General features: G+C 37.3%; 1 protein-coding gene across 1 annotated transcript in view; it reads left to right on the top strand.

The window, feature by feature from the left end:
• Positions 1–249: 249 nt before the first annotated feature.
• Positions 250–12986, top strand: part of DGKE (diacylglycerol kinase, epsilon 64kDa) — a 29641-nt gene continuing 16904 nt past the window's right edge. The window contains exons 1-3 of the mRNA XM_011953733.1: positions 250–740; positions 9616–9775; positions 11291–11410. Coding sequence (XP_011809123.1) covers positions 277–740; positions 9616–9775; positions 11291–11410 — 744 coding nt within the window. The 5' untranslated portion in view covers positions 250–276. The remainder of the gene's footprint in view (positions 741–9615; positions 9776–11290; positions 11411–12986) is intronic.

Genomic DNA, 12986 nt, shown 5'->3' with positions numbered 1-12986 from the left:
ACAGCAGCAGCCGCCTTTGGCTCCTGGACGCGCTCCCGACGTGGGGCGGGTTGGGGAGTGGGGACTAGAGCGTGACGGCTGGACGTCGCCTTCTCAGCGCGGCAGGTCTCAGGCGACCGGGGTACGAGGCACAGTGCCGCCCTCGGGAGAGCGGAGCCACCTGGACTGAGGGCGCCCGGGTTGGCCCCAGAAAGGCAGGAGGGGAGCGGGGAAGGGATGGCGAGCCCGGGGTGCACCGCCTGTTTCTTTCCTCGTTAGGTATCGTCCTTGGAGAAGATGGAAGCGGAGAGGCGGCCGGCGCCGGGCTCGTCCTCCGAGGGCCTGTTTGCTGACGGGCACCTGATCTTGTGGACGCTGTGCTCGGTCTTGCTGCCGGTGTTCATCACCTTCTGGTGTAGCCTCCAGCGGTCGCGCCGGCTGCTGCACCGCAGAGACATCTTCCGCAAGAGCAAGCACGGGTGGCGCGACACGGACCTGTTCAGCCAGCCCACCTACTGCTGCGTGTGTGCGCAGCACATTCTGCAGGGCGCTTTCTGCGACTGCTGCGGGCTCCGGGTGGACGAGGGCTGCCTCAAGAAGGCCGACAAGCGCTTCCAGTGCAAGGAGATTATGCTCAAGAATGACACCAAGGTCCTGGACGCCATGCCCCACCACTGGATCAGGGGCAACGTGCCCCTGTGCAGTTACTGTATGGTTTGCAAGCAGCAGTGTGGCTGTCAACCCAAGCTTTGCGATTACAGGTATGGTCTTCGTGAACACTCACTGTCCCAGAATGCGCCGTGGGAGTCAGGATTTCATAGAATGGTATAGAGGCCTGCTTTAATCTCTGCTGATGACCTAAACTCGTTTTGAGGAAGCAAGCTAATAAATAAACATCCCTGAGTTTGTGCAAGCGTGGCAGCTTTGTAGTAGTCATTTACTGAGATGATGCGTCCAGCCTCCACTCCTCAGCCAGCCTGCCCTTTTGGGTAATAAAACTTGGCTCCTAACGTTAATACAGAGGTTTCTAAGTGGTGCTTGCTTCATGGCCACTGTAGATTTTAGCGTTTGTTCCTATTGATTATTTCCTTATTTTAAATAAGGAAAAATGAAATATGGACAAGTTAACTTTTCCCTTCAGCCGCAAAACTGGTGGGTCACAGGTTTTGTTCTATGAACGTGCAGTGAAAACAAGTGTCATTCCAAGGCAGCACTTTTATATCTTTTGCTAATATAGTTGTTGGTATCATAGCGAAATATACTCAAAAAGAACACTGAAAGAAATAATCCTTTTGACATTTGGTCTTTCAAGGACATGTTGAATCTTAGATAAGTGACCTTGATTAAGCCAAGAATATTTTAATGTATTTTATATACACACTGGACAACACATTTTTGTCCTTAAATATTGTATGAAAATAGGTGAAGATATCCTTTGCTGATGTTGGAAATTAGAAAAAGAGAATGCTGCTTTGCAAATGATCTCTTCTAACTCAGTTCACAGTTGAGAAAATTAAAGCCCATTAGGTCCACTCTGGTAAAATAGGACTGGCCTCCAGGATTTCCAGCTCCGAACTAGCACCTAGCCTCCTTTGAGCCTTAAGTCTGGACATCATCATTATAATGGGTTTTATTTCTGACAAGTAGAAAGGCCCATAAACATGCTTAAGAAATGAAATAGGCAGTAAATAGGAAGCTGCTTTTTAATTTTTTAAATTTTTTTTTGCAGAAATTATTTGATTAGCATGAACGCTTTTATAATGTCAGTACCTGTTTTTAAGTCTTATTTTAAATAATTTTACAGATTATCAAAGAGGCTTAAGAATAAATTTTCAAAATAATATATTCTAGCCAACTACAAAGTTTTGTTACCATGCATTTTTATTTGGTATTTTTAAAAATTAAATGCTATCCTTCTGGCATCAGTGAGAGCCAAGTTAGCAGGGACCTTAAATAAATTTCATAGTGAACTGAGTATTGTTCTATTTCCTTCCCTTCTCTGGCGTAGCCTCCAGCAGTCTGTGTCTGTGCAGAATTGTATTAAAAATAGTTTCCATAAATAACGATATTTCAAATACTCGTGAAAACATAATCATTCAAATACTCGTGAAAACATAATCATAGTGCTTCTGATCCTCCACCCAAATGAGCTTTCTAAAAATGCAAATCTGATCAAGTCCCTGCTCTGCCTAAAACCCTTTAAATTGCTCCCCATCATGTAAGCTGATTGTTTTACAGTGTAAACCCCCAAGTGCTTATTCACAGGGTACATAAGGTCCTGGTACTCTCTGGCCTCTGTCCTTCCAGTTTTATCTAACACCACCTGCATTAAACTTTATGCACCAGCAACACCAAGCTTCTTGTAATTTCCTTAAAATGTCAGGCATTTTCTGACATTTCTGCCCCTTTGCTCAAAGCTTTCCTCTCTTAATATTCTTCTGGCTAGCTTCTAGGCACCCTAAAGACCCATCCCTGTCCTTGCCCTTTCCTCCAGGAACTCTTGCCTGATCTACTCACCTTCCCTCCTCCCCCAATTTATCCTTTTTGGTGATAACATAATATCCTATATCTCAGTGGTTCTCAAAGTAAGGTCCCTAGACCAGCAGCATCAGCATCTCTTCAAAATCTGTTAGAAATGCAAATTCTAGGGTTGCTAGATTTAGCAAATAAAAATAAAATATTTCAGTATTTGGAGCATAAAAAGTATTTTTTGTTTCTCTGAAATTCAAATTTAACTAGGCATTGTCTTTTTTTTTTTTTTTTTCTCCTGGCAATCCTAGCCCAACCCCAGAGCTACTAAATCAGAAACTTGGGCTGGACATCAGCAGTCTTGGTTTTAACAGGCCCTACAGGTCCTTCTAAAGATGGAGAACCACTGCTATATTTACATATCTTTAAAAACACACACCTCTGTGTCTTAATTTTGTGTCCTCCCATTGAGCACACTGAATCTTTGTGATAATGAATTTTCTTTTCCTCATTAGTGCATTTTTACAGAGTACCCCTTACCCCATAATAGAAATTGTCTCTGTGTAATTTAGGAGATATTTATTATTCCCAGGAGAAGAGACCACAGTGTCCTAAAGTTGTACATATTCTACAATGTTCTGAACTGATTTATGTTGGCCAGTAATTTTATATAGCATTACAGTCTCCTGTGACCTTCTGTAGGAATGAGATACTTTGGAATGAGAAACAAAATAAATAGCTATTTAGAACCTTTAAACACAGACCAGACAGTCCTTTGGTGAATTTTATCTAGCCCTGAGGAAGGCTCCTTCCCTGTCTGCATCTCATTCTTAGGGAAATGAGTGAACTCTGCAGACAAGTTAGCATTTCAAAGGACACTAATGAGAGATGATGACTGAGTTTAAAGCCTGCATAGTAAGTGAGAAAGGCCCTTTAATTTATACTCATTCAGTCATTATACTTATTGAGCATCTGTGTTTGTACTAGACACTAGTAGTAGTAGACAAAGTAGACTAGAGTCTACTTTGTAGATTTTTTCTTTTTGTGTGTTCCTGTTTCTACCTCCAACCACTACAATGTATTTCTGCACCTGGTATCTTATTTCCCTATTCTTCTTTTTCTTTTTCTTGTCTCTCCTGTGACTAAAATAGGGAATTAGGTTATATTTTTACATATTCAATATATTTATTCAATAACCTTTGTTTCTTGTAGTGTTCTTTCTCATTAAGAGAAAAATAAATTGCTTTTTAATTTATAGGACTTTTTATTCATTACATCCACCCCACGCCCCACACACAATTACTATGATTAGTAAAACAAAGCTGCCGACTCTCAGAAGGCAATTACATTGGCCTCAGTGTAATTAGTCTCAGCTTTGATCATAAATTTTGTTTCTATATTCTATTGGTGTATGTTTATTCATTTCATCAATTATCTGAAACAGTGAAAGATATCAAATCATCTTCTAGAGCAGAGGTGGGCAAACTTACTGTAAAGAGCCAAAATAATTTTCAGCTTTCCCAACCATTTTGTCTGTCATAATTATTTAACTCTGCCATAGTTGCAATGCAAAACCAGCCATGGACAATACATACATGAATGAGCTTACCTGTGTTCCAGTAAAACTTCATTCACAAAATCAGATGGCAGACATATTTGCAGTTTGCAGAACCCTGTTCTAGTGAATCTCATAAATGACCATCTCAACTTTATGTATAATTCTGCTGCCTCCTTCAGCACACTAAAGAAGAGAGGTATTGTGAACAGGTAATTTTTTAGAGAAAATAAGCCTTGTTAAACCTTTTTTTTTCCCAATAAAGCAGTCATACTCTTGCACAAGAGCGGCATATAAATTCATGAGCCATTCTGTATTTTCATATGAAGGAACTTTCTAGAGTAATGTTCTGTATCTTGATAAGGGTTTTAGTTACGTATGTTCATTTATCAAAACTCAGGAAGTGTATACATACATTTCATTGTATGTAAAGTTTACATCAAAAGGAAAAAACAAATCATGAATTGTAGGTAGTGATAAGCCTATTTGCTGATGTATTTAGGAAGTATTCTGATGTCTTCAGGTTACTTGGAAATGTACTAAAAATAAGATGGATTTATGGATGGATAGAAATGTGACAAAGCAATTACAGAAAGATGTTAATGGTAGAATGTAGGTGGTAGGCATACCTGTAAAAAATATTTTTAAGTAAAATATTTTAAAAAGTAAACTATTCTTCTAGAATATATTTGCTGAAATATTGAAGGGTGAGATCTCATACTGTCTGCAGTTTACTTTCAAATGATTCAGCAAAATATGAGTTTATATGGAAAGAATATTGTGGGAGAAAATGTACATTAAGAATCAGCGTGAAGGATGGGCTTAGGGTATTCATTTTGCTATCCTTTTGACTTCTCTGAAAGCTTGAAATTTTTCAAAAGAAAAAGAAAAAAGATAAGCTGTTACCCAGTGACATGATGCTAAAGCTGAAATATCAATACATATTAGTAATGTCTTATCTTCCCAGTGAGTTTGAAATCTAGGTTGTTAAATACTAATTACAACATATGTAAAGACAATAGGCTTCAGGTTTGAATATGGTATTTCTAAAGAAGAATGTAATACTGAGTAGTAAGTGTTTTATTTTATTTTGTTTTTTGAGACAGGGTCTTGTATATTGCCCAGGCTGGAAGACAGTGGCATGATTATGGCTCACTGCAGCCTCAGCCTCCCAGGTTCAAGCAATCCTCCCACCTCAACCTTCCAAGTACCACACCATGCCTGACACTTTTTTTTTTCTTTTTTGTAAAGATGGGAGTATCACCCTGTTGCCCAGGCTGGTCTCAAATTCCTGGGCTCAAGCAATCCTCCCATCTTGGCCTCCCAAAGTGCTGGGATTACAGGCATAAGCCACCATGCCTGGCCCTATTAAGCATTTTAGCTGTACCTTTATGGAGCAAAGGCTTATAATAGCTATTATATTCGTTAAAATAATCTTTTCTGGGCTGGACGAAGTGGCTCATGCCCGTAATCCCAGCACTTTGGGAGGCCAAGGCGGGCGGAGTTCAAGACCAGCCTGACCAATACGGAGAAACCCCATCTCTACTAAAAATACAAAATTAGCCAAGTGTGGTGGCGCATGCCTGTAATCCCAGCTACTCGGGAGGCTGAGGCAGGAGAATCTCTTGAACCCAGGAGGCGGAGGTTGCCGTGAGCCGAGATCACAGCATTGCACTCCAGCCTGGGCAACAAGAATGAAACTCCATCTCAAAAAAAAATAATTATTATTATTATTTCTGAAATTTATGAGAATTTAGTAAATGATAAATGTTCTGTCACAAATTATTGGGGATAGAAAAGATGGTTTTATGAATCGTGTTAGGACAAGTGCTTTTTTGGGGGAGGGGAGAAGGTTAACCCTTCATAATATACCAGATTAATTACAGGTAGATTAATGCAGTGGTTTGTTTTTTGGTTTTGTTTTTTTGAGACAGTCTCACTCTATTGCTCAGGTTGGAGTGCAGTGACATGATCTTGGCTCACGGCTACCTCCACCTCCCAGGCTCAAGTGATTCACCCACCTCAGCCTCCCAAGTAGCTGGGATTACAGGTGTGCACCACCATGCCTGGCTAATTTTTTTAATATTTTCAGTAGAGACAGGGTTTCACCACGTTACTCAGGCTGGTCTAAAACTTCTGACCTTAAGTGATCCACCCGCCCTCGGCCTCCCAAATCCTGGGATTACAGGCATGAGCCACTGTGTCCAGCCAATACAGGAGTTATTAACATGGTAGTTCATAAAGTTCTGGAAAAGCCTGACACTTTCATGAGATTCTGAATGGAATCTATAGCCCCAGAAGGTTAAGAAGCACTGAATTAAAGGTGTAACTATGAAAACTGAAGTGTGGGGGTAAAAAATAACTATCGGTGAACATCTAGGAAATGGTAAAGGACTTTAAAGCATAACAGCATTTAACTAGGTGCCTGTAGCCTAGCTACTCAGGAGACTGAGGCAGGATCACTTGAACCCAGGAGTTCAGGCCATTGTGAGCAACATAGTGAGACACTGTCTCTTGAAAAAAATTTTTTGGCCGGACTCGGTGGCTCACGCCTGTAATCCCAGCACTCTGGGAGGCCGAGGCAGACTGATGAGGTCAGGAGTTTTTGACACCAGCCTGACCGATATGGTAAAACCCCATTTCTACTAAAAATACAAAAATTAGCCGGGCATGGTGGCACGCACCTGTAGTGCCAGCTGCTCGGGAGGCTGAGGCAGGAGAATCACTTGAACCCGGTAGGTGGAGGTTGCAGTGAACCGAGATCGCACCACTGCACTCCAGGCCTGGGCGACAGAGTGAGACTCCATCTCAAAAAAAAAAAATTGTTTTTAAGTGAAACACCATTTAAGCCAACTACAAACGGAAATATGTATGTGTATATATATTTTTTAAAACTTAAGTAGATTAAAAAGAAAATTTTAAAGAAAACTGAAGCATGTTTGCAATAAATATGCCAGAAGAGGTTGATATTCTAGATAAATAAAAGTACATGCAATTATTAAAACCTAGTGAAAAATGAATATAGAACATGAATGAATTCACAAACGGGGACTGAAAAAACTCAGTTTTACCTAGTAATCAAAGACTTCCAGATTAAAACAATAGGATACCTTTTTCTATCAAATTATCAAAGAAAAATTAAGTACTAATGAGCAGTATTAGTAAGTGTTACATATGATGGGCACTTTCATGCAGTCATACCAAGCATATTGGATGAACATCCAGAACCTTAGGAAAATGCATGCCCTTTGATTCAGTAACTTCTAAGATTGCAAGGAAATAATCTCATTCATTTACCCATGTTATTTATATTTTCAAATAGAAACTAAATATCTTTTTTTAAAGAACAGAAAAGGAGTCAGGTTTTTTTTTGTTTTGTTTTGTTTTCGAGATGGAATCTCACTCTGATGCCCAGGCTGGAGTTCAGTAGCACAGTCTCAGCTCACTGCAACCTCCCTTTCCCAGGTTCAAGTGATCCTCCTACCTCAGCCTCCCTAGTAGCTGGGACTACAGGCACACGTTATCACGCCAAGCTAATTTTTGTTTATTTTTCTTGTTTTTTGAGACGGGGTCAAATAAATTATACTATATTCACATGATGTAATAATATACATTTTTTACAAACCATGTTTTTAAAAAAAAAATGCTATACAAAAAAGTTTCATGATACAATGTAGAAATGCATTGTCCAGATATATATACATCATACTTCTAACTGAAAAACAAACGTATACACTATAAAACTGAGAATACATAAGTCAAAAAGTTAAGAGTGACTCTGGATGATTTTTATTTTATGCCTTTTTGTATTTCTAAGTTTTTATAAGCTAATATTATTTAAAATAATTTTTAAAATTTATATAAGTAGTTCATGTATATATTCTGGTTTTTAGGATCTCAAGCAATACATACAAACAAAAATGTAGGTGAAAAAGTTAGTATTTTCCCCATTCCTCAATCCTACTTTTCTTCCCAGAGGAAACCATTATGAAATAATTCAGTGGTTATCCTTTCTGATTGCTTTTGATGGTGATATACTATTTTTAAGTTATGGTAGACCAATAAATAGAGATATTATGCTTCAGCCACATAACCAGTGTACTATAGTTTCTCAAGTTGAGTTTAAAATTAACAAATGTGATAATGCAAATTATTTTCATTTTCTCTGTAACAGATTATACAGAGAACTCTTTCTTTTAGCAGTAAATAGGACTCCAGTAAACAGCGCTAAGTACTTGACAAATCTGAATATCCAAAAGGAAAAAATAGCTTAAAATAGAAGGTCAACAGTGGACTTCTGGGTGAAAGAATGTTTATCCTCTTTTTTTTTTTTTTTAATTCATTTAATTATAACCATTCTTTTCTGGTGGCCTGCTTTATCTCTTCAGTCAGATCTGCCTTACCTGTGAGTGGATTAAATACTTAACTAATTAATAATAGAAACCCCAAACCCAGGACCTTTACCAGCTCTGTTCTCTGCTTGTTTTACCAATTGGGTCCAAACATAGTTGCAAATCTGAATGCACATGTTCTTATGTCTATTTCAAAAGCAAGCATACGAATTATTTTCGTATTGACTGACAAAAAGAAATGCACTGTTGTACTTATATTTACAAGATTAAGAGATTTTCAAGTTGGTCCCTGAGGAACTCTTCAAGGGTCCGTGTCAGTGGGGCATTTAAACAGCAAGGACTTTAAGCCTCATGAACCTACATTTCAGCCAAAGCACAAATATATATAAAACTATCATTTTAGGTCAGCTTTTGTTTATGTGGATCATATCTATTGATATTTACCATGTCATAAATTAAAACTGATAAATTTAAAAAATATTTTTAAAATAATAGTAACAAATTATTTGTATGAAAATTTAGTGAGGAGAGTTACATTGTTTTAAATTTTTGTACGTTCTTTCGCTTATAATTCAGCTAGATTATCATATTTGCTTCTGTTGTCATAGCACATGTCATAAAGCTTCTGGAAAACTCCACCGTACACTTTTGAGAGGATGAGGGTGAAATAACTCTTTGGTGTTATTATTAAAACTTTAACCTCACAGATGCCCTGAATGCATCTTGGGGCCCCCAAGCTGCATTTTAAGAAATGCTGTTAGGCCAGGCACAGTGGCTTACACCAGCAATCCCAGCACTTTGGGAGGTCGAGGTGGGTGAATCATTTGAGGTCTGGAGTTTGAGACCAGCCTGGTCGACATAGTGAAACTCCATCTCTACTAAGGATACAAAAATTACCCGGGCAGTAGTGGCACACATCTGTAATCCCACCTACTTGGGAGACTGAGACAGAAGAATCACTTGAGCCTGGGAGACGGAGGTTGCGGTGAGCCGAGATCACACCACTGCACTCCAGGCTGGGCGACAGAGTGAGACCCTTTCTCAAAAAAAAAAAAATGCTATTAGATTAAACTGCCAAATATGTTCAAACCTTATTGCTCCATTTCACTGTGCAGATAGATCTCTCTTATTTGCCAAATGTTATGGTAAGTAAGAGTGATAAAATTACTGTTTTATTTTTTAACAAAAATGATGGTGTTGTGGGTTATCATTGAGATTATGGTTTAAAATTAGTTAACGCTTGTTTCTTCCTTCCCTCAGGTGCATTTGGTGCCAGAAAACAATACATGATGAGTGCATGAAAAATAGTTTAAAGAATGAAAAGTGTGATTTTGGAGAATTCAAAAACCTAATCATTCCACCAAGTTATTTAACCTCCATTAATCAGATGCGTAAAGACAAAAAAACAGATTATGAAGTGGTAATTAGAGTTTATTTCTCTTATATGATTGATTTTTAAAAAGCTGCTTAAGTCATTGTTTTGAGATGGTTAAGACAGTATGTAAGAAGAATTGGTGCCAGGAATAAAATAAATTTAAATAACAGATCAAGACCAAGGAGGGAAATAAAATGCCATTATGGTAAGCCATAAAACCCTACCTAGTTCCTAGAGATGGGTCAAAAATTTTGGCCCTTGAGTTCTTTCATGTCTAAAAGGAAGTTGGAAATGTTATATTGATGGTTTCTAAATCACTGCCTGCATCTGAATGACTTAGGGAGCTTTTTAAAAATACAGATTTCTGAGTAGTACTTTCATTACCATATTTGATTTAGTAGGTATAGGGTAAGTCCAGGAATTCATTTTTTTTTTTAATGTCCTCAGAAGATTCTGATAAACAGTCAGTTTTGGGATTCATAATTATTGTCAGTGAAAAGAAAATAGATTTTCCTCACACCTTGTTCTAAAAATATTTTTCTATTTTGAACTTTATACAGGGTCCCTAGAGATAAGTTTACATTGCACATTAAATGCTCCCACAAGTAATGGTGAACATTAAACCTGTTGACAACAGTTTATAGTATGTAGATATGTGTATGAAATTGATGTAGCTTACTGAATCAGTCTTTATGTAGCTCTTAAGGAAACATTATAAAAATTTATAGATTTATTTTCTAATTGGATATACCAAAATAATTAGACTATTTTATTTTAAAATCATACCTTTTTCAAATTAAGATTTTATGTCTTACATGTCACCTTTATCAATATTTCTGCAAGGAAAAGGACATTTTAAATTTTTCAAACAATATTGTTTTGACACTTTTTTTAAATGTACAATCTCTTATTTATCTGAGTTCAACCTGAGATCACAAGAGAGGAGAATCTCTGAGTCAAACCACAGAATAACTCATTAATGGTTACATCTACAAGAAGAGGGGAAGAAGAAATGGTTACATTGTGAAAAGTATTAATTTCATTGGACTTCGAGCTATTAGAAGTCCAGATTTTTTAATCTGAGTGCCCCATTTTAAAAAAAGAAATAAAACCTTGCAAAATACGCTAGCATACATCCAGTAAAGGAAAATGAAGGTAAAAGATCAGAGAAAAAAATCAGTATCTATTCTGTGAATGGTTGAAAGTTATAGAAGGACAGATTTTCAACTCAGTTTAAGTCCAAACTTTCTAATAATTTGATGTAGCAGTGTAATGGGCTGCATTATTAGTGAGTTCCTTATGTGAGTGTCTGAGCATATGCTGGATGACTTATCTAGAGTAATGTAGAAGAGAATTAAACATTGAATGGGAGTTTAAATTTGTTAATTTCTGAGGTTCCCTTCCATTCTTAGAATTCTTTGATTTTTATATTGAATTGAGAGAACTGGTATAGTTGTTTTTATTTCAGCAAATTATAGCACCATTGTTCTCAAGGCATGGAAAATGTGTTTTTCATCTTTCAGATTCTAAACCCTTTTCACTCATGGCAATTTCTTTTAGGTAGCCTCTAAGCTTGGAAAGCAATGGACGCCGTTAATAATCCTGGCCAACTCTCGTAGTGGAACTAATATGGGAGAAGGACTGTTGGGAGAATTTAGGATCTTGTTGAATCCAGTCCAGGTAACTAAAGAAAAAAACTTCCTTTCTTTATTAATGTTTTAATTTTCCCTAAAATGGAATGGTTATTAATGCTTTAAGTCACTAATCACCTAATCATAGGAAAGAATAATAATTACAAAAAGATCAGCCATTTAAATATGTGGAGAAACAGGAACTCTTGTGGGAATATAAAATGGTATAACCTCTTTAGAAGACATCTTGGCTGTTTCTTAAAAAGTTAAACATAAGGCCGGGCGCGGTGGCTCAAGCCTGTAATCCCAGCACTTTGGGAGGCCGAGATGGGCGGATCACGAGGTCAGGAGATCGAGACCATCCTGGCTAACACGGTGAAACCCCGTCTCTACTAAAAAATACAAAAATTAGCTGGGCATGGTGGCAGGTGCCTGTAGTCCCAGCTACTCGGGAGGCTGAGGCAGGAGAATGGCATAAACCCGGGAGGCGGAGCTTGCAGTGAGCTGAGATCTGGCCACTGCACTCCAGCCTGGGCGGCAGAGCGAGACTCCGTCTCAAAAAAAAAAAAAAAAAAAAAAGTTAAACATAAATTTATTATATCTTCTAGCAATTCCTCTACTAGGAATCTACCCAAGTTAATTGAAAACATATTTCTCACAAAGATTTGCGTGAAAATGTTCACAGCAGCATTATTCATGATAGCCAAAAACCATGAACAGCCCAGCTGTTCATGAGCTGATGAGCTGATAAACAAAATGTAATGAGGCCATACAATGGAATACCATGAAATGACAAAAAGGAACAAACTACTGATACGTACATGTTACAATAAATGAACCTCAAAAACATACTAAGTGAGAGAAGGCAGATAGATACAAGGGACCTTATATTGTATGACTCTGTTTATCTGACTTGTCTAGAAAAGGCAAGTCTGTAGAGGTAGAGAATAGATTATTGGTTGCCTGAGGCTAGGGCTGGAAATGAAGAGTGACTGTGAATGGACATTGAGGGATCTTATTAAAGCAACAAAAATGTTCTAAACTGGATGATGGTGGTGGTTGTGCAATTCAGTGAACTTAATAAAAATTACTGGCTTGTTCACTTCCAATGGGTGAATCTTATATGTAAATTATACCTCAGTTTTAAAAATAAAAGGGATCATTAAAATTGAATGTACAACTAGCAACCTTTACTTTGAAAAATTAACCAAAAAACAAAAAAAAATTTAAAAAAGGAAAATTAAATAACCTATTGTGTAACAATTAGAAATGCAATGATTTTGTCCTTCCAATTTGTATTTTTTACACTTTCAATATTACACAGCTTAAGAAAATTATAAAAAATACAGAGAAAATCATTTGCAATTTCTCCATACGAATACATCAGTTTTCTTTTTTCTTGTTCTTTCCATTAATTATCTATGCATTTACTTTACATGTTAACAGTACTATAACAATAATCTAGATACAAATTTGCATTCTGACTTTTTTAACTTTAATGGTATAAATATTTTTCCTTGTTTCAATGTTGTCCTCATAATTACATATTTAATGACTAAAATAATTGAATGGAAATAGCATTATTTATCCACTCTCCTACTGTTGAAGGGTAACACTGTCTCTAT

Source organism: Colobus angolensis, unplaced genomic scaffold, assembly GCF_000951035.1.
Source record: "Colobus angolensis palliatus isolate OR3802 unplaced genomic scaffold, Cang.pa_1.0 Scaffold37, whole genome shotgun sequence".
Taxonomy (NCBI): domain Eukaryota; kingdom Metazoa; phylum Chordata; class Mammalia; order Primates; family Cercopithecidae; genus Colobus; species Colobus angolensis.
This window is presented reverse-complemented; position numbering and strand designations above follow the sequence as displayed.